Source organism: Equus quagga, chromosome 5 (genome assembly GCF_021613505.1).
Source record: "Equus quagga isolate Etosha38 chromosome 5, UCLA_HA_Equagga_1.0, whole genome shotgun sequence".
NCBI lineage: Eukaryota > Metazoa > Chordata > Mammalia > Perissodactyla > Equidae > Equus > Equus quagga.
In genome coordinates this window covers 35,551,107-35,573,270 of record NC_060271.1, presented here as the reverse complement: position 1 = coordinate 35,573,270, position 22,164 = coordinate 35,551,107, and the positions used below count along the sequence as shown (strand labels likewise).

The following is a 22,164-nucleotide window of genomic DNA, read 5'->3' as shown; positions in this document are numbered from 1 at the left end:
CACCTGAGCAATGGGCTCAGAGGTTTCCTTCTTTGACGTTTCGTAGGAGGCTCCCAGGTGGTGTAAGTACTTCGGGGCTGTGGAGGGGCGTCTTAGGGACTCCTGTGTCCCCGGGGAGTGAAGCTGGAGCAGAGATGGGCTCAGGAGGCCGGCTGCCCGGGCTCCCCGTGGTGCATGTAGAAGAACGCCATCTGCACCTGGGCACGGCCGAGGCCCTGCCTGTGGTTTGTCCGTCTCTCCCCCAGCCCTGCTTAGGGCCGTCACCCACATGCCTTGGGAGTGGAGGAAGTTGCCCGTCACCAACTTGCAGAACAAAAGCCAGTTACTTCTTCCCAGAGCTCCGAGCAGGTGGAAGTCCAGGAGACATCAAATCCGTAGCTGGCCTTCATCCTGGGGAGCTCCAGGGTAGGGGACAAGGGACGCAGCTGGACAATTGTCCCATAGGTTTCTGCGAGGGAAGACAGCCATTTGTCACACGTGGGCCACCAAAGGCAGGAGTCCTCGGCCGTGTCCACGGTGGATCCTAGAGGCTGAAGCGCACGCAGCTTTTCTTCCTGCTGCGGTCGCCCCGGGGCCTTCTGTAGAGGGAAGCCTCCGCCTGGCTCCATTCAGGGCCGCCTCCTTCCTGAGCTGCTCAGTCGTTCTCGGTGTCCCCAGCCCCTCCATCAACCCTCTTAGTCCAGGAGCAAATGGGCTGTAAGCAAACCCGTCAGGGCGCGAAAAGAGCTGCTATTTACGGCGAAGGGAGGCCGGAGCAGCTCTGCGCAGGGAGGGTCGATGGAATTGGGGTGTCTGCAGCCTCTGATAGGCTCTGCTGCCCTTTGTGGGTGAGAGAGGCTGAGTGAAACTCACAGGACTGCGGGTGACAGGCCTGGGGCAAGTGTGACGCCCTGAGGGACGGCTTGGGCGCGGCCGGAGGCTTTGGGGTGACTGTGAGCCCCTTCCGAGAGGATGAAGAAGGATCCAGACGGCCCTGATCCTGTGTCATGGGATGGGATGCACGTCTCAGAGAGGACTTCCTGGAGGAGGAGGGGAGTGTCAGCATCCTGGATGAATGATAAGTTGGCTGGAAAGGGTTCACTCTGAGCTCCCCTCAACCAAGGAGGGGCCTGAACAGAAGGTCCCTCTGAGCCTGGGAGCTCCCCAAAGCCCAGAGACTCACCTCTTCATTCAGAGCTCGGTCCCCCATGTCAGTCTGGGAGCCCCACTGGAACCAGAGCTGTGTCTCCACCATTAGCCTAATGGTTGCACAAAACTGGAGAGCGCGTGTGCCGTCAGACCAGCAGCTCCCATCTGAGGGTGTGTCTCCTCCATCACTCTAGCAGCAAGGAAGGCCTTGCTTGCTCGCCACTGATGATCCCGGGCCTTCACCGCCCTGCAGGGCCATGGGGACCATTGAGAAAGAGCAGAGCATCCCAGGAAGGCGAGGACAGCCGCTGAGTTGGCCTCTGTAATTTGCTGTGTGACCTTAGGCAAGTCCCCTCCCCTCTCTGGAGCTCCATTTCCCCCATACATGAACCACGAGGCTTTCCAGCATTTGAGAAGCACGCTCTGGCCCTCAGCACTCCCACCGCACACCTTCTGGAGGGACCTGCTGGGGGTGCTGCCCCCAGCCTCCACCCTCATGCGTCTCCCCTCCTCGGGCTCTGAGGCTGAGCCAGGCGGTGACTGTGCGCTTGTTATGGCTGGTGGCTGCTTCATCCCCCACCTCCTTATGCTCACAGCGCTCCTGGTGGCTGAATTACCAGGCCTGCAGGGCTCCAAAATTAAGAGACTCCAAATGCAGTCTGTCCCCTCAAAGCTCAGGGAAGCGGCTCCAGTGAAGACCTCAGCAAACAAGAGAGGAAACGATTCTGAGACTCCGTCCCACTCACTTGGCTCGGTCCCTCCTATTGTTTCCTTTCTTAGCCCCAGATGCTCTAGGAAGGATGGGCCGAGGGTTGGGGAGGCCACCCTGGGTGACTCATGTCTCCCAAGCTTCTGCCAGCACTTGGTGTCCACTTCATCTCTCTGCAAGGCAGCTGGGGGGCCCTTTGTACCGCAGCTCAGATAGCGGCACGTTCGCACAGGCCTGGCGTCTGGGAGGTGGTGCACGGTGGCAGGCCCTCTTCCCTGTGGAGAGGCCCGAACCAGGCGCCCACCCCCTCGAGGCTGCTCAGTGCCTGCCTCTGACTAGAGACCAGATTCCAGAGCACGACCATGGACATCACAGCATCAGCCGCACTGGAAACAGGCCGGGCTCCGTGACCGTGGACGTCCTGCCCTCCGAAAAGTCCCCATCACCAGAGGGGGTGACCTCAGGCTCCTTCAGATCAGCATCTATCAGAGGTTTCAAAAGGAAAATAACCTCCCCAAACGGGCGTCATCGGAGCTGTCGGGCTCAGCTCCCCACACAGGCCGCGTGTGCCATTTCACACACCGGTAGCGTTTCTGCCAATTACACATCACTCTCCCACCAGACGCACCTCTGACGGCCCTGATGTTGACCTGACCTGAAAGCAGTTCTCAGGCCTCGCTTAGCGGCCGGCGGGGAGCGGAGGAAGCCCAGAGGTCACACAGGCCCCTTCCTGCATTTTCTGGCTTTGGGCTAAGTTGATTTGGAGGAAATCGAGTCTCTGGTGGTTCAAGCACGGCCCCTCGGCTCTGGCCAGGGCCCTGCCTGCCCAGCGTGGGGGTAAGGGCTTCCCCAGCCTCTCCTGGTCTTGCCCATGGACAAAAGAAGCATTTGATTCAGAGCTGCCCGAGGTCTGAAGATCTCCGGAATCTTCTCCCTTTGGCATTAAAACTCCTCCCATGATAGGGATATGCAGGAGGAAACAAGGAAACCACAAAAAGAGTGGATCGGGAGCCTAGCCGTCATCTACTTCATGCCCAGGCAGGAACCACTATCTTGCCCCCACGACTGAGGAGCCACTGGCCAGGTCTTCCTGCCCCCACTGGGCCCTGCAGTCCCTTCTCCACCAGCAGCCAAGGGGGTCTTTTAAACATGTAAATAAAGTCAGATAATGCCCCTGCTTAAGATCCTCTGACGTCTTCCCATTGCAGCCAGAATACAATTCAACCTCCCTGCACAAGCTTTTAAGACCTTGTATGAGCTGGCCCCAGGCAGCTCTCTGAACCGAGGGCCACCCTGCTCCACGTTGCTCACTCCACTTCCATCAGTGAAGCCTGCTCTGACCCCTACAGAATCCCCAGGTCACTTTCCAGCCCCTCACACCCAATGTGTTTGCTTCACAGCAATGATCTCACCTTAAAATTGTCTTTCTCTTTGGATTTTCCGGTTTACATGTGCAAGTTTGGTCTCTTAGCACAAGGCCTGCTCCCTGAGAGAGGGGCCACGTCCCTTATATGTAAAGGCCCTTGCACAGAGTGGTAACTATTGACGACGTCATCACGGCACCCATGCCTCAGAGGTGGGAAGGAGACAGCAGCATCCACACTGTATGGTGAGAAGACCGTGGCTCCCAGAGTCGGCTCCGCTTCCCTCAGCGAGTCAGGGGTCCGGCTGGGATCTGGACCCAAGATTGTCTGACTCCAAAGCCCACTTTCTTCCTATTTTCTTTTATTAGTCACCCTGCCCGTGAAATCCTCTCTCTCTGGGGACGAGAAAACAAAACACAACCAGATCTATAAGGAAAAGCAAATGGGATTTTTTGGCTGTACTAACACCAGGCGTTCGTTCAAAGCCGGGTAAAGACTTTCTGCTAATACACTAGGTGATTTTTATTGGACAGTTTCCTTCCAATAGGAACCAACACCAGACTCTTCAATTTCCTCTCCCCCAGAGGAAATAAACCAGCCCTCCTGCTGACCCGGTGCGGGGTGGAAGTAGCACACCCTTCATTGGGACCCGCGATACCAGCAGCCGTGTCGCCCCTCCTGGCTCTGTTAGGGAACCGATGCCTAAGTCTGACTCCCGGGTGTAGCTGAAATGGGCCTGGCCTGGGGCTTTGGATCCCAGCTCTGTTGTTAGTCTGCTGCTGTGTGTCTTGGGGCAAGTTGCTCAACCTCTCTGGTAAAGACACCTACCAGGTGTCCACCTCAAAGAGGAGTCAGAGGCTCAAGTGGTCCAAATGGAAGGAAAGAACTGTAAGCATAAGGCCATGCCTTTGAGTACTGGTTCACTCATTTTGTCACCCTGTTATTAAGCTAGGAGTGGGGGGATACAGAATTGACAAAATGGTCCAGCCCTGCCCTTCTGCAGTTGATAGCCTGGGACACCACTGGTATTCACCACAAAGCTCCATGAAGGCTGCAACTGCGCCAGCATGCTCACCACGGTAGCCCCCATGCTTAGCAGAAAACTGCCTCTTACCTTGGGCTCAATAAATAAATGTGTGCAGATGTCAGTGTGTCGGGGGGTGGCCAAAGAGGAGCGGCTGAGCTCCCCCCTGGAGATGAAAAGCTTTTGGGCTGAGTCGTAAAGAATGAGCTGGAATCAGACAGGCAGACCAGGAGAGGAGGGGCTTACAATCTAGACCGGGGGTTGGCCACCGATGGCCCATAGGCCAAATTCGGCCCACCATCTGTTTTTGCAAATAAAGTTTTATTAGAACACAGCCGTGTGCATTCATTTGCTTACAGATCGTCTACGCCTGCTTTCATGCTGTAACAGCAGTCGATTAGTTTTGACAGAGACTGCATAGCCTGAAAATTCTAGAATATTCACTATCAGAGAAAGTCTTCTGAGTCCTGATCTAGGCAAAGGAACGAGGCTGAGGCAGGGCCCCGAGGCCTCTCGCTTAATCGGAAGTAGGAGTGGCTGCTTAATTTACATGGCCCAGTGCACAATGAAAATGTGGGGTCCTTCCTTCAAAAATAACCACAAATTTCAAATTTCGAGACGGCACCAGCAGAGCCTTAAACCAAGGGTGAGGCCTGAGCCCAGGGCCCTGAACGATGGCACAGACGGCATAGTGCAGAGCCCGCCCTGGCTGGAGTTAGGGGCCCCTCTCATGCTCTTTCCCTGAAAACTTCCCAGGGAGCAGAGTTAGAGAGAGAAATCTTGACTCAGGCCTCTATGTTGGGGCTCGGAGTCCCCGAGCCAAACCTCCCAGGAGGACGAGCCTCGGGACCCCAGGCCAAGGGGGTGGAGGCCCGGCTTCCTTTCTCAGCTCCCTGCACCCCCATTCCATGGAGCCTGGCTGAGATGAGGAAGCAGAGAGAAGCCCAGCTCTCTCCCCCGGCCGCATCTTAGTGATCAGACGGGAGGTAGCCATGGGAAGAAGCATGACAGTTGAATGGGAACCTCTCTCTGACGATGCTGTTTTCCACGTGCTCATCTGGAACTGTCTGATGAGGGGTGCGGTGGGGGAAGGAACATAGCTTCTCCCAGCCGTGGGACAGCAGACGAGGAACAGCGTTTAATGGGAACCTCCCAAGCCAGGTGGCCACTCAAGCACAGCCCCCTGGGATCCTGGACTAGAGTGCGTGTCATCTGTCCCTATGTGGACATCTCTTGACCCTCCAGACCCACTCTCTCCCTTCTCCATCCTTCTTTGTACCCGGAGGTGGACCTGTACGGGTGGCATCATTGGGCTTCCTTGTCCGCTGACTTCCGGTTGTATTTGGCGAATGGGAGGCACCGGCAGGAGGCAGGAGGGCACGTGGAAATGTCAGGGTCTTCCTTCTCCAGCTCCTCCCTGCTGGGTCCCTGGGTCCCTCCCCCCAAGCTCTTGTTGGGGGTCTCCTCCTTCAGCTGCTGCTCCCTCGCGTCCAGGTAAAGTGCCCGCTCCTTTGCCCCTTTCCCTCGGCTCCTTAGAAAAGTAACAGCCCCCACTTGCTCCTGCCTTGCTGGGACCCCTCAGCCCCGCCCACACCTTTGTAAATACTCCCGGTGTCCACGTCTCCTGGTTTACCCTCTCTGCACGGGCCATCTGGCTCCTGCTGAACCTGCCTGACACAGTCACCTTCTCCCACCCCCGCAACGTGGCTCCAATCGGATAGAGGCTTCCGGATCAGATGGAGGCGGACTGGCACTTCCTGCGTGTGCAGGTGGAGCTGACACGGAGCTCCTCCTCCGCAGGACTTCGAAGACTCAGCTCCAGTTCTCTACTGCTGTGCAAAACCGCCCCAAAACGCAGCAGCTGAAAACAGGAGCTGTGCCGTTATGTCGCATGACTGTAGGGGTCAGGAACTCAAGGAACTCGGGGATTCTTGTGGGTCAGTCCAATGCTTCCAGGGATGTCAGCGGGGGTCACCGGGCAGTGTTCACTTGGCGGCTGGTCTGGTCTGCAGGGGTCAAGGCGGGCTTCCCCCAGGGGCAGGCACAGCTGGAAGGCTGGGCTCGGCGGGGTCCCCCTCTTCTCCTCGTGGTCTCTCCAGCACCACAGTCAGAGACAGCAAGTGCAAGCTGCCAGCCTCCGAGGCTTGGGCCTGGGAACCGGTGCGCTTATTGCCCCTTCTGCATGTTCCGTTGGTCAGAGCAGCCTCAGAAAGTGCCCGCTTTCAAAGGGAGGGAGCACAGCCCCCAGACTCTCAATGTGGGACTATCCAAGCGCGTGGCGCCATCTTTAATGCACCCCACCTTCCTTCCTCACTTATCATCACCTTCTTCATTCACTTGGAGTCGGGCTCACGAGACCGTCATCTGGGACCAACTTCACCTTGCAGATTCCCTTAATTTGATATACACTAGGGTTCTTGTTTTTTAACTAAATGACTTTTGACCTGCACAGCCTCTCCATCTAAACCCTGGTCCCACCGCTTCCCGTGTCTGCCAGAGGCTCACATTCGGGCTTCTGCCTGGCTCCTGGGGCCCAGACTTTGTGGTCCTGAGTCAGTGGGCACAGGGGACAAGTTTAGCCGGATGGGGTCCCAGATACACCCAAATAATCAAGGCTTTTCTCCCAGCCCTATTTCCGGACGGAAATGTTGGTCCAACAAATGCTGAGACCTTTTCTAAAGGTCCCCGAGGTGAAGCCAGCGTGGCGTCGGGAAAGAGCCGTGGACAGGGAGGCCTGGGAGACCGTGTTCTTGTCACCACACCGTGTGTGTGAGCTCGAACAGATCGCCGGGCCCCCTTGGGCTGCTGCTTCTGCATCCTGCAGGATAAGGAAAGAGCATGGCCTGAGTCACCCCGAGTGTGAAGCCCGGCTCTGCCACTTGTCTCAGGTCACTTCGTCACTCTGGCCTCAGGTGGCTTTTCTGAAAACTGGTCACAATGAGCATCCCACAGGGCTGTTTTGAGGATGGAACTTGGTGACACACATGGAGCCCTTGGTCTTTTGCAGGCACGCCTGTGCGTTCTGATGTTCTGTGCTTGCAGGGAGCCTTCAGAGCCCAAACCCCCGGCCCAGGCTGAGGTCACCCTCCTCTGTGTCCAGCACAGGGCCCGACACACAGTAGGTGCTCAGGAAACACTTGTTGAGTTGAACTGACTCTTCAGCAAGCAAAGCAGTAGCAGGAGAAATAAAAACATTCATCCTTTAAAAACCACGTGCAAGAATGTTCTTAGTAGCCTTATGCATAGTAGAGTGAGACTAGAGACTGTCCAGGAATCTAGTGACAAGAGAACAGCTGAAAAAATGGTAGGATCTTCTTCTGATGGAATACTATACAGCAATAAAAAAGGATGAGCTCTGGGTACACACGAAAACATGGGTGGATCCCAAAAATACGCTGGGAGAAAAGAGCTTTCGCTAAAAACTACATGCCACGTGATTCCACTTATACGGAATTCTAGAACAGGCCGAAAATGGTGTGAGGGAAATCAGAATAATGGCTGCCTCCAGGGACAAGGGTTGGCTGGGAAGAGGCAGAAGGAACTTTCTGGAATGATGGAGATGTTCGACATGGTGAGAGGGGCTTGCATTACAGAGGGATATGCGTCTGTCAAAACTCATTGAGTGGTACCCTTGAGATCTGTGCATTTCATTGTACGTAAATTTTACCTAGAAAAGAGAATTGTAAATTAATATTGAACTTCAATTAATGATATGTGTGCTGAAGCATCTAGGAGTAAAGCGATGGAAGGCATCAAGAAATGCGGGTGGATGGGTGGACAGAGGGATGGAGAGAGAGAGAAGTGTGTGATAAAGCGGACATGATCAATGTTAGAAGCCGGGTAGTAGGAATATGGGCGTTTGCTTTAAAACTCTTTATGCTTTTCTGTATGTTTGAAAATCTTCATAATCAAACATTGGGGAATAATACAGGACTCTGTAGAACCAAGCCGGGCAGTGCGGGGGTGACCTGTGCAAGGTCACACAGCCTTTCACAAACATTGAGACTGGTTTTTGGGAAGGTGAAAGTTGGTTGTGAAGACACGGTCAAAAAAGGATTGTATTCGCCGAGCTGGATCTGGACTGCGCACACACTGGCAAACCCATTTGCCTCTCTGGGACTCTGCATCCCCCTCTGTAAAGTTCAGAGGGCACTGCCCAGAGGGGTGTCGCGGGATGAAACGAGAAGCCAGAGCATTACACAAACCGGGCTTCATGAGCTGGCGGAAAGCAGCTCGATTCTTTCCAAGAGGCCTGCCTCCGCCTCCTCGGGATTCCAGCTTAAATGCGGCGTCCTGACAGGGGCCTCCCCGGGCGCCTCATCTGTCGTGGCCCCGCCTCCTCCATCCGTCACTCTGTTGTAATCGTCTGCATGACAGTTCTCCTCATCTGATGCGTTTCTTCCATCTTCCCTAATTTGATTTATTATCCATCTCTGCCCACGAGAATGTGGACTCCGGGGGAAGACAGCCTTTGTCTTGTTCACAGCTTTATCCCCTGCACATGAAGCAGCCTCCAGCACATAGTAGGGACACAGTGAATCTTTGTTAAATGAAGGAATAAACGCACAGAGCTGAATAAGCTCAAGGGGAACCCCTAAAGCGCAGAATTCTGCCACCCAGAGTTTGCCTGTTGCTAACACCACCTGCATGGAATAGCAGGAAGGAAATTCGGACATCACCCATCTCCACCCCATTTAGCAGATGAGGAAACTGAGGCTCAGAGAGAATGCAAATTTCCCAGCATCCACTGCCAGTTAGTGTCTGAGTGGAGATGGGGCCCAGGCCTCTTGGCTCCCAGCTCAGTACTCTTTTCCCCATCAGGCCGCAGGGGCCGACAGGGGTGGCCACAGACGGACAGACAGACAGGCTCCACTAGGCCAGGCTGCCCTCAATGCCCGGTGCTAATTACAGTGGGCAGAATATGCCAGCCCAGCAATGTTCGCTGGCGCTCCCCACCCCTTGTTTAGCAGGTGGGCAGGCTGGCACAGGCGGCTGGTCAGCCACGTCCCTGGTCCGCCGGCGGCCGGTCATGCTGACACAGGCCCAGTTGTCTGCAGCGTCTGCCAAGTGCAAAGGGCCGGGCAGATTGGCACAGTGAGGTCCCTCCCCTCGGGCTGGCAGGCCCTCCTGACTGCACCGGTCAGCCAGACTAGCACAAGCTGGGCATCTGTCCCCGTGATGAATTCTCGCCGGACACAACCTGTCCACACAGGTGTACTTGCTGACAGGCAGCCCAGGGGGTGGCACCAGGACCAAGGGCTGAGCATGGCTGCTGTGGGACACCACGGGGTCGGGGGCAGGGGCCACAGGCCGGGGATGGGAACCGAGCCTCCCACACAGATACACAGATACTGGGCTCAGACCGGACTCAGCTGTGCCCCCACCCCAAACAGACACCTGCCCGGTCAGCTCGTGGGGTCCAAAAATCAAGTTGCAGCCCAAAAAGAGGGTGGAGAAATGGTTTCCTCTCTGTTCCTCTCCCCAAGGCCAGACTGACTTGCCCCTGGATCCATTGTCCACACGGCGGCCAGGGGGATCTTCCTGACCCTGGCGGGAACTGTCCTTCCCCTGCTTGAAGCCTTCTATGGCTCCCCATCTCCCTCCCATAAAATAATAGCAATAATAATATCTACTATGTAATATCTACCGTGCTGAGCATTTTACAACTAATAAATGAGCATGCACTTATAGAGCGTTTATTGTATGCCAGGCACCTTTCTAAGCACTGTTGTGCAGAAGAATTCAGTTCATCCTCCAGCCTCCTATGAGGTGGGACTGCTGTTATCCCCATTCTGTAGATGAAGAAACTGAGGCAGGGGCTGTGAAGTGACTTGCCCGAAGTCTTGAATTCGGTTTGAACCCAAAGCTTCCACTCACCAAACCCAGACTCCGTAGGTGTGCAGCCCAACGCTGCCCGCCGGGCCCTGCTCCCCAGCCTGGCTCTGCATCCTTACATCCCTCCCAGCATCTCGCAGAGCCCATCCTGGACCCGCGATCGCTCTTCTCCTGAACCTTGCCTTCTCTTGTAACTTCGCCCGGCCGCCCTCCACGCCCAGAGGGCCCTCCTGTCTCCACTTGTCGGCCCTGCAGAGTCTCCACCCTCCAAGGCACGGCTCGTGTGCCTTCTTGTGCGGGGGCTTCCCTGAGCCTCCCTGGTAGCACCCACTGCTCCCCCTGCCCCGTGCCGTCTCCACGCCACACCGGGGCACCCATGGTGGGGTGAGCACATGTTGCTCACGTTTCTCTCTGTGATGCCCTTGCCCTCCCTTTCTGTGAGCTCCTTCAGGGCCAGGACCCTGTCTGATGCCACCTTCTGTCGGCAGGCCTGGCCCCCAGAAGTGCTGAATGAACAAGAGAATGAACAAATGAATGAATGAATGAATGAATGAGAAGTTGAGGTCACTTGGGTTAGAGGAATGAAGGCTGAGGGCAGGTAACTAGGAGTGGCCTTCGGGGAGATACCAGATGCGTGACAAAGTCCCTCCTTCCTCCTACCCCCTCCATCCCAGCCCCACTGCTTGCAGAACTTGACAGGGAAGGAGCCCTCATCTCTAAGGCTGGGGACCCTTGTCAGGAGGAGGGGAAGAGGCAGCCAGCAGCAGGACATGACCACCCTGACCCAAAGGCAGAGGATGGGCAGAATGTCCCCGGGGCCGCAGCTGCACAGCACCGGATGACGAACCTTGGTTTCTGGGGTCTGGATTCCCAGCATCAAAGGCGTGTAGTGCAAGGAGGAGGTGCTTCAGAGCCAAGGACCTGACTCCCAGCCCTGCCTCCTCCTTCCTGTGTGGCCCGACACATGTCCTTCCCCTCTCTGGGCCTCAGTTTGGCCTTCTGTAAAGTGAGGGGCCTCGATGGCTCAGTCAAGGGTCCCTCCTGCTCTGAGTGGCCGGGCTCCCAGGGCTCTAAGGGCTGGCAGTTGGCAGCCACCTGAGAAAGGTGCAGAGACCCCGGATGGGGGAGGGCCCCGGGGGTTAGCACAGTGTCTCCCAGTGGCGGTGCCTGACCGCTGTATCTGACTGTCCCCATCGGGCGCGTTCAAAGTGCAAACTCCAGACTTTACCAGGACTCGCTGAATTGGAATCTCTGGGGTGGGCCTTTAAGGGAACCGACACCTTCAAACCCTGCTCCCACCTGGCAGGGGACCCTGCTGTGCATCTCTCCAGGCCCTTCCTGCCTCTTGCTTCTTGCCTGCCAACCCCACAGCGTGGGTCCCAGGGGGTGCACGGGAGATGGAGAGAGAGATCTCAGGCCATCCAAGCCTGTGTCTGGTGGAGTGTGAGGATCGGGTGGCTGGGTCCTGACTGTGGCTTTGCATTTGACGGGTGGGAGCCTGCCTGAGGTGGGAGATGACAAGGGGGCAGGGTTGGCTGTCCCCCACCCTGGTAGATAGAGCTCAGCATTTCTCAGAAACATAGCCCCTCACACATGCACCCTAGCTGACATCCCCCAACCCCCCGGCCCAGAGGGAATGAGGCATGTAAACTGGGCTTACGTTATGAGTGCAGGCATCATGCATGCACACACACCATGAATCCACAAGCTGACACACAACCCTGAACACGCACACACACGACCTCTCTTACATGCCCGTAAGCCCTCATTTCTTCCCCAAACACCTAGGACTATACCAAACATTCTCACCATTACTTTGCTTTACACACACACACACGCATCCTCATATGCAGCCCAGAAGCACGCAGATTTATACACCCACCCCTGCTGAGACACGGACACACCCACTCCCCTGAACACAGGCTTTCTCGTTCACACATGTGCTCAGCCACACGAGCCGGCCACTGGCAGCTCCCAGGGCTCCGCATGCCACTCTGCTCACACCACTTACACATACACCTCCTCACGCTGGCATAAGCACCTGGCCCTGTGTGTGGGGCTCCCAAAGCCAGCGGCCGCTCTCCTGCCTGCCATCCTCCCTGGCCTCCCGGGCCCTCGGCCTGCCCCACGCCCCATCCCTGAGCTGCCGTCTGCCATCACGCGGTAACCAGATGAGACAAGGCAATTTATGACACCAGCTGTCTCTGTCAAAACCGGATCTCCTGCATACACGAGAGGAAACCAATTACCTCGAGCCCAGCCCTGCCGGAAGCTGGGACTCACAAGGGAGACAGAATAGGGGTGGAATCGGCCACCCAGAGAGGTGGGTGGCACCTGACTCGATGATGTCCCCCTCCTGTGTGCTTGGGAACCAGTATCCTCCTCCCCCAAGCCCAGGGGAGCAAGCACCTCCGTCTCTGTGGCTGTTCCTCTGGCCCGGCTCCTGGGCCCAGGAGCTGCAAGAGCAGACTCAGGATGGAGCCCAGGTGGGCGGGAGGTCTCCCGGAACAGTGGTCCAGGGTCACCATGGCAACAAGGAAGACAGGAACCCTGTGCCCCTCCCCCTACACAGCAGGCCACGGGGAGGCTGCATCACTGGCCCCTGCTTCCTCTCCACCTTCCTGCTTGTCCCTCCTCCCTGAGCAGGTGGTCCCATGCCCTGCACCCCTGCCCAGGTGTCCCTCTGCCTAGAATACCCACGCCCTTCCTTGCCCGCTACCCAATGCTTAACCCAACTCTACTGCCTGAGCCGCTTCCTATCTGAACCTCGGACCAGCCCCAGGTGCCAACCTCCGCTCCTCCACTTGCCAGCTGGGCAGCCTGGGAAAGAGGCAGCCCTTCGCCAGCCCTAATTTTTGCACCTCTGAAAAAGGTGTTCATGTCTATAAAAAGTACTGACTGAGAGCTCCCTATGTGGCAGACCCTGCTCTAGGAGTTAGGGATACAACGTCGGACACAACAAAGTCGCAGCCCTCCTGGCCTTCAGGTTCCACCGGAGGAACTGGAAAATGGCCAGCGGAAATTTAAGCGAGGTGACTGCCTTTCTCTGCTGTCTCCTTGCTGTGTCTGCGGCTTTACTCTCGGACTCAAGCACAGGTCGTGAAAGGAGCTCAGTCAATAAGCAAATGCCGGAATGCGCACAAGCGGCTTGAGCCCGGGCTGGGGTTGACCCGATCGGAGGAAGCCCCCGTGAACGCTCGGTGACCTGGCGCCGTCTTTGCACCAGGCCTCGGAGGGAGTGTCTCAGCGTAATTTCAGAGTGGCTGGATGGAGATACGTCTGCTTACGTGGACTTCAGTCCATCCCTTCACTAGCTGACTCATTTATTCACTCCACAAACGTACGTTAAGGACATACTCTCCGCCAGTCCCCAGGCTAGGTCTGGGGAGTGGAGTGAGATGGGGAGGGACCTCTCGGTGACGGTTCCATGGCAGAAGTTTCCAGATGTGCTCTTCATCACTTACCAAAGTACTAGGAACAGAGCAGTAAATTCACATTTTAAAAGACACTTTCACATATATTTGGTCCTTTCCGTATTTCTAACAACTCTGGGGCGTGGGTTCGATGAACATCCCTCATTCCACAGATGAGGACACTGAACCCAGAGCCGGGAAGTGACAGCGCCCACAGCAAGATGGAGTCTCTGCATGCTGGGCACAGGGTTCTAGCTAACGTCTGTCACTTTCATTACCGAATAAGTGTCCCTTCCCCACCCCGGGCGACAACCCCGTGGGGCAGGCATGGCCCTTGCCCATTTTATGGCCAGGGAGCATGAGCTGCCTATGCTCGGATCTGAACCTGGGCCACCCGGCTTGAGGACCCAGGCGCCATCCGCTCTCCATGTCTAATCAGTTCATTAAGACCCACCCTGCCAACCCTCCCTCGTGCTGCCCAGCCCTGGAGACCTCAGCTGCTCCATTTCCAGGAAGCAAATTCCTTCCCGGCTGGAGGGGTGTTGGAGTAATGCAGGCAGGCAATTTAAACAGCTCCTCGAACACACCGGCAGTTTTCGCTCTCTGCCACTATTACACTTTCCAGCCGCGGCGGGATTGGCCCATAAGTGGGATATCAAGTTTATTACAGCTATTTCCAACCTGTAATTGGTTTTGTGGAACACAAAGAGAAGGAGGTGGCTGGAGGAGGTGATTTTTCCCCCCTTTCTTTTTTTCCTCTCCCGGATGCTGGCACCCAGGAACGTGGGTGCGGAGGCTGGAGCTGGAGACCTATTTGTTTTCCAAATGAAAAACCCCAGTTGCCGGCTCTCTTTCTTCAGGCTGGACTATGTCCGTTTGCCTTGCTTCGGTGGCTCCACTTGGAAATCCACCCAGCCTGGTGGAACCCAGATTGGCTGGTGGCGGGTCGGGGGGGGGGGCGCAGCCGGGGGCCCTGGGACTGTCGGCAACTATTGAACCCTGCTGGTCTGTAGGGCCGGCTGTTCTAGAATCAGAGCGTTTGGGCTTTCAGGGTAGAAATGGCCCTCAGAGCATTTCGGGAAACTGAGGCCTGGAGAGGGGGTCAGTGCAGAGACAGCCTATGGGATTTAGAACTCAGGGTTCCACCTTCTCAGTCCCTGCCACAGAGTGTAGCTGACCATTTGGGGAAATCATGGCTGAAGTGCTGTCAGGGTTGCAGGGGAAGCCACCCATTCTTGAGCACCTGCTGCCTCCATCAGCGTCTTCCCACCTGAGCAACCTCTTTACTTTGGACCTAAATAAAAATCAATAGTGGCTAACGTGCACTGAACACTTCCTCCTGTGCGTGCATGACATAGTGCTTGCAAACGGCACTTGGCCCATAGTTAGCACCCCATCAATACTATCAACTCCATCACCGGGACCATCACCGTGTGCCCAGCAATGCCTAGGCTCTCTGTGCGTGCGGCCATACGTGCTGAATTCTCATGCAAGTGCCCTGCAGGTAGCTGTTATCATTCCCATTTTGCAGAAGAGGAAACGGAGGCACAGAGACCTCTCCAAGGTCACATAGCAATAAGATGAAAGAGGCAGAGCTGGCACTTGAACCGAAGGCTGTGCGACTCCCAAAGCTTCTGCACTTCCCATGACACCAGGCGTCTTCATGTCCCCAGTCCCCAAATGGGTCCACTACTTCTCCGTTTCCCATGAACTCATGCTGAGGAGTCAGCCCCTGCTTACCTGTGCAGCCACTTGCCTCTGTCTTGGCCTCTGCTTCTTCATCTGCAAAATGGGGTTGATGGGACACGTCTCCCAGGACAGTTCATGTGCCAGGCCATGGGGGACACGGCTCCTGGAGCGCGCAGACCTGAGAATCCAAATGACATCCTGGAGGGAGGGCTCGTGCACACGGTCAAGCCCGTGTAGACGCTGCTTAGGACTTGAATTCTTTCCCCTGGCCATGCTCACGGCCACTTCTCTGGTCCAGCTGTGCTCTTCGCGTGATCAGGATGCTTTCCTGGAGTGGAAGGCGTTAAAGCTGGGATCTGAGAAAGAGCCGCTCAGGTTCACGCTGGCTCCTTTTGGAGCGTCTCGGCACAGGTGGTCCGGGCCCCCTTCCCGCTGGGCCGGGCTGCTCCTCCAGGCAGCCCTGGCCAGGTCGGGGAGGGCACAGCAGGCTATCCTGGGCGAGCGTGTATTGAAGAGCAGCAGGAGTGTTTTCCCTGTTCCTCACAGTAGCCTCAGTGCTTGGCACATTCATTCATTCACTCAACAAACATGTGAGTGAGTACCGCATGCCCAACTCTGGGGACAGAGCAATAAACAGGACAGACAAAGACCCTGCCCCATAGAGTTTATATTCTAGGAGTGGCTCACATTCAAGGGCCTATTTATTGATTCAATAAAAATCTGTTGAAGGTATAATGAACACAAGCACATCTCCCTCTGGGGGAGGGAAAACCTGCACATCCTCAGGCCTTGGCTTTCCGGGACAGCCCCTCGTCTGCCCCACAAGCTTTGCTGTCCACTGTCTGCCCTGACCTCGTGGTTCCACCCGCTATGGCACAAAGGAAGTGTCTCGGAGCCCGAGACCAGCCTGCCTCCTGGTACTTGCTCGAGAGCATAAAGTTAGTAACAGAAATCAAGAGATGGACTAGGGGTGGAGGAAAGTCAGTCTTGTTTCTTGCTCAAAAGCCTCCCGTAGACAGGCAGAGACAACCAGACGCTGAGCACTCCCTGAAGAGGGGCCACCTCCCCCAGGAAGCCTTCTGTGATTACCCCTCCTTCCAAAGGAATTCTTGGCTCCTCCATGGGCATCAGATGACACTTGGCAGATACCTGTTACTTCCTGACTCTGGTCTCGGCTAATTGTGGGCCGCGTATCTCCCCGACTAGACCGCGAATAAGCTCACGATGGGCTGCAGCCATGTCTGAAATTCATTTCTTCCTCTCTCATGGGGCCTAGAACTCTGCCCACATGTCTTAGGCCTGGGGAATGTTTCCAGAATCAAAGGGAAGGTGTCTTCCAGCACACTCCCCACCTGATGCTCACCACGCCCACTGCCCGTGCCTATGATAACCTGCCCCCCACCCAGCCTCTGTCTGGGGGCCTCTCACCACCACGAGCTACAGAAAAACCTCCCTGCAAATAGCCACTCGCCCGCTGGCCTGGATGGGAGGGTGGATTCGTCTCCTCCTTTCCTGGACATTCCCTGAGGCCGAGGGAGGTGAGAGCCACAGCAGGAAGGGGGAGGTGATGTCGTGGCAGCAGGGCATAAGCACCTGTCTCCCACTGCCCGAGGCCAGCGTCACAGAAGCTGGCAGCCGTCACCTACTCCTGAGGCTGACAGTGGGCTCCAGACATTGCCCCGGAGAAAAAGATGTAAATAAAACCAAAGGAAAACTAGGTGCGTCCTTGAAACTCCCCTGTCCCTCGGCCTGAAGCAGCGATTTATGGCTCAGATAATTCTTGGGTGCTTTATCTGGGGCGTGTGGGTATGTGTGGACGTGTGGGGCGCGGGTGTATTTTCCTAGTAATAAAACCCTCAGTCCCGGCGAATAAATTTGAGGAGACAGTTTTACCGACAGGTTTTTTTTTCTCCTTTGTATAATAAAAAAAAAATGGAGTGAAATTTGAGATGGGACGATAAGGGCTGCGGCGTTTAGGAGGAGATAAAAAAAAGGGGGTAAGGCTGCAAGTCAGACAGCAGGACGCCTTCCACGCGGATGAGTTTGGGAGAAAATTCCTCCAGCCTCTGCTGGGCGCCTGACGTCCTCCCTCAGAATGAGCGGCGCTGGGGGCAGAGGGAGGGTTGGAGAGGCATTTAATTCTTCCACAGACATTTTCGGCCTCGTGGGGGGGGATGTGAACGCTGGTCTGGGAGCCAGAGCTTGACCCCTGTGGGGCCTCGGCTGAACCGCTTTACCTCTCCATGCCTCAGTTTCTGCATCTGCAAAATGGGAAAATTATCGTCTCTTCTACTCACTTTCCGGGGACATTGGGCATCCACACAAAGTGGTCTGCTCACCCTCAGCACTGTTGACATTTCGGGCCAGATAATTCTTTGGGGGGCTCTCCTGTGCATCGTAGGGTGCTTTCAGCATCTCTGGCCTCAACTGCTAGGTGCCAGTGTCAACTCCCCGCCCCCCGGAGCTTGGGGACGTGTTATCATTCTTCCAACCCTCGCCAGCCAGGACCCCCCGGGGCCCACAGTACAGAGCCCTCCTTATTCTTCATGAGTTTGCAGTCTAGGAAGGGTGATCCATACTGATGTGGCCCGTGCCTGGCACACAGCTGGCGCTCAATAAATGCTGGTTGGAGGGCACCGAATCTGTATCCCCTAAACCAGTAGCCACACCGCCTAGGCCGGAGTGATACGGTCCAAGGCAGCTTGAGTCCAGGTGGGCCCAGAGGAGCGCAGCGGCACCCAGGGCCTGTCCTCCCGGGAAGGCGACAGCTCCAAGCTCCAGTGTCTGCCTCCGTGGGGCGGGGGAAGCAGCTTCCAGCGTCCCCTGACCCCAGCCCCTTGGAGAAACCCCCGTCCCTGGCTGCCACCATCCCAGCCCCTGCCCCCGCCTCCACGCGCAGAGCCGCAGGGCGTTAATTCCGCTTCTCCAGGCCCAGGCATGTGGCCTCCCTGTCGCAGGCTGTTAGCGCGGAGCCCAGCTGAGCGGCGCCAGGCTGCAAGCTCCCCGTCTATAATAGAGTTGCTGAGACAAGCGGAAAACTGCAGCCGAGTAAACAGATAAATAATTGAAACAGTGACAACACATACCTTGCTGCTCTGTGGAGTAACACTTTCATTAGCGGGAGGCAGGCTGACGCGGGGACGTGGGCGGGCGGCAGCCGGGCACCGGACACTTGGGTCCAGCTTTCAAGCAGCTGTGGACAGCTGGGCCCCTCAGCAGCCTTTGTCTTCCAGCACGGCCTTTGTCATCACCTCTGAGGGCCCCTGCCCCCTCGGGGCCTCCGTGTTCCTGGGGTAATGGGACCCCATGATCTCCCCTGTGACCCGTCCCAAGGGCAGCCAGAAGAGGATGAGTCCCCCACACTGTCCCCTCTCTCCATCCCCAAGGCAGTGGATTGGGTCCTCCACAGCCTCCTGCCTCCAGACCTGCCCCTGCCCCTTCCATCGTCCTCACCCTAAGGCCCGAGGGAGCTTGTACACAGGATCCCAGTGTGGCCCTCCAACACTGTTGCTCGGGGGGAGTTGAGCTCCTTTGCCCCAGGCCCTCCATGATCTCACTTGTGTTTCACTCCCCAGCATCTTCCCTCTCCACTTCCTTTCTGCCCCAGGCGCTCTCATTACAGTCTATTTTCACCCAGCACACATTGCTCTTTCCTGGCCCAGGGCCTTTGCAACTACTGTCCCCTTTGCCTGGAAGCACTCCCACCTTTTGCCAGGCTGGCTCCTACTCTCCCTTGAGAAGGCAACTTAGATATCGCTTCCTCCAGGAAGCCCTCCATGACTACCCTATCCCCAGAATGGGGGCTGCCCCTCCTCTGGGCTCCCCTGCCATTCTGGGCCTCCCCCTTGCAGGATTTATCTGAAATGATTGCAATTTAGCTTATTTGTCTCCCCTGAGGTCTTTGCACCGGTGATGGCCCCTGGCCTCCAGTTCCCCTCCTCTCTCTCTGCCCAGCCTGCTCCCCCATTCCTTCTCTCCTTGGGGCAGGGACGGCTTTGGGATCAGGCTGCGCGTCTGTGGCTGGCTCTGCAAAACACCTTCACACTCTCTGGCCTCGTCCGTGGCTCCACAGGCTTTGCTCATCGCTTCTGCGGGTCTGGCCAAGGGGGTCGCCGTAGCTGCGGGACCTCAGGAAGCGCCTTCACTGGAGAGCCTCAGTATGCACACCAGTAAAGTGGGGATGAGCTGGCAGGGCTCCAGCGATGGCTGTGACGTCTCCCACCGAGGCTCCTCGTGGAGCCTCAGGGCTGCTGGCCTCCGGGCGTCTGCATCCGTCTCCCCGGGGCCCCGGGAGCCCGCTCACTGCCTGGGGGAAGGGCTGGCCAGGTTGGCCGAGGCTCACCTGTGGCGCCTCTGCTCCCTTGCAGGTGACGGACGGCGGCACCATCAAGCAGAAGATCTTCACCTTTGACGCCATGTTCTCCACCAACTACTCGCACATGGAGAGCTACCGCAAGAGGGAGGACCTGGTGTACCAGTCCACCGTGAGGTGAGGCCGGGCGCCGGGGCCGCGCCGCCAGCCCCTCTCCTCTGTCCCACCACGCGCTCGGGGGTTCCCGGGACCACCCTCCACGGGCCTGGACGGCAGAGCGGGGGCTGTTGCTGAAGTGGGACCCAGTGCCCAGGGGGACGTCCCCCAGAGGGAAGACGCAGGGAGGGGTCAAGTCGCAGCTCAGGCACATGGGGCCGACCCTTCTCGTCGGCGTCCCCAGCCAGCTCCTCCAACAGTCCTGCCGGGTGGGTTTTCCAAACCGGGTTTCCAGGTGAGGACACTGAGGTCCAGAGAGGGTGAGCACTGTGCCTGAGGTCACACAGCCAGGAATGACAGAGCTGAACGTGAACCAGCTCTGCCTGACTCAGAAGCCCACGCAACATGTTCTGCTGTTCCCCATGGGCTCCAGGGCCATAAGGGCCCCAAGTCTGGGAAGGAAAACAGGGAGGGGAGGGAAGAGTCCTCGGGGACAGAGGTACTTCATATTTCTGCGTCTACCCGGTTTCTAGAAGACTAGGATAGCAGATCGCATTCCAGCCCTGCCATGTTCTTGGTGTGTGGGTGCCCTCCCGCGTGCTCCCTCACAGGCCCAGTCCTGTTTTATTCCACTGACCCTTTACACTCACTGGGCCCTCTTCCCAGAGTGCCTGTCTCCTTTGCTCACCTGGTAAACTCCTCATCAGCCTTCAGAACCCCACTCAAGAAGCCCTCCTTCAGGCACCTTCTTTAGACCACCCCTCACCCCAGCAAACTGATGTCTCCCAAAACCCACACTGCAGCTCCTCCAGTCCCCACCCCTCCACAAGGGGGCATCTCACAGGGGCACACGTGTGCTCGTTCGCGCTCCACAGCCAAACGTTCTCCTGGTGGACAGGCAGAAAGTGGCAGTCAGCTCCAAAGTAGAGGACGACCCGACTATGCTGGGCACGCGGAGCGATGCTGCTGCAGACACGAGCCTGTGCGCGCTGTGCTCCAGGGGACACCCATAACATTCCCACTTAGTGCCTTATGCTGCCCCCAGGAGCGTGAGGCCCCTCTCGCCACACAGGTGGGGGTTCTCCTCTCTGTGACCGTGAGCATTAGGGCAGAGCAGGTGCTCTCCTTCACCTTGTAGCCCCAGCTCTCAGCATAAGGTCGGGCACACAGTAGGTGCACAATGAAATTTGCAAATTGACTGGATGACCCTGGGTACGCTCCTCGGCCCTTTGGGTCTCAGTTTCTCCAGGGGTGAAATTAGAAGATGGGACAAGAAGATTGCAAAGGGCACATCCAGCCGGCACAGGGAGTCCGGCACGCGGTCCTCCCTGCCCTCGGGGTGAGGTGGGAAGGTGGCAGCTCCCCTGGAGGGCCTTCGGGCTCTGCTCTGGGCTTCGTGCCGGGAGCTCCGAGTGAGCACTTGTAGGGGGATCTGGTGAGAATGTGGACCCGAAACAATTCTGAAGAGCTGTGCAAATGGCCGCACGGACGCCCTCATTCATCCGTTTACGATTCCTCCTGTACCCGCTTCCAAAAAGGATGGGGGGCGCCTTGAGATGTTACAGCCCCCCTAAGACAAGCCAGGCACAATCAAGATGAAAAAGGAGGTAGAAACTCATTTTGGAGAAGAAAATAACTATTCTGGGCGCTAGTGAGGCCTTGGCAGCAAGGGAACATCCAGATCACCTTGAACCTTCCGGGGAACCCAGCGCCGTGCACCCCCCATCACGGTTCTCCGAGAAGCCCCCCAGCGAACCCCATCACTTCTGGTCACCCCCCACACCCCGCCTGCCGCAGGTGTGGCCTCCAGGGTGACTCCTTGGCTCCGATTTCCAAGCCAGGAAGGAACCTGGAGACCCCCGGAACATCCCTGACCCCCACCCTCTCATGCTCACTGGAGCAGCCAGAGCACAGCCCTCTTTCTGGAAGACTTGGGTTCAAATCCCGGCTCAGCTGCTTCCTGCTGAGTGACCTTGAAGGAGAGCCTTACCCTCTTTCTGCACCCGTTTCCTCACCTGTGAAGCAGGCTGAAAGCAGTCAGCTTCGGATGATTGTGACATTTAAGTCCCGTGGCCCGAGTTCAAATCCTGGCTGCTCCACCCCCTCACGGATCGTCATCCTGGGTTGGTGACTCTGTGCCTGAGCGTCCGGGTCTCTGAAAGCGATGACAGCAGTGAGAGGCCCCCGGAGCCTCGCGAGCATCCCTGAGTTAATCCACATAAACGCCGTGGCAGTCAAGCAATGCATGTTTGCTGTTAATTGCCCAGAAAAAACCCTCCTCCCTCACCATAAAAAAATGCTCACCTTTTTTCAAATCTCATAAAGTCTCCTTATATGCATTTTTTTTTTTTTTGAGGAAGATTAGCCCTGAGCTAGAGCTAACATCTGCTGCCAATCCTCCTCTTTTTGCTGAGGAAGACTGGCCCTCAGCTCACATCCGTGCCCATCTTCCTCTACTTTATATGTGGGATGCCTACCACAGCATGGCTTGCCAAGCGGTGCCATGTCTGCACCTGGGATCCAAACCAGCGGAC

The 22,164-nt window shown here is 56.8% G+C and overlaps 1 protein-coding gene across 1 annotated transcript in view; it reads left to right on the top strand.

Moving 5' to 3' along the window:
- Window positions 1-22,164, top strand: part of IGSF21 (immunoglobin superfamily member 21) — a 237,547-nt gene that overhangs the window by 137,172 nt on the left and 78,211 nt on the right. Inside the window, exon 3 of the mRNA XM_046663094.1 lies at window positions 19,530-19,651. Within this exon, the coding sequence (XP_046519050.1) occupies window positions 19,530-19,651 (122 nt within the window). The remainder of the gene's footprint in view (window positions 1-19,529; window positions 19,652-22,164) is intronic.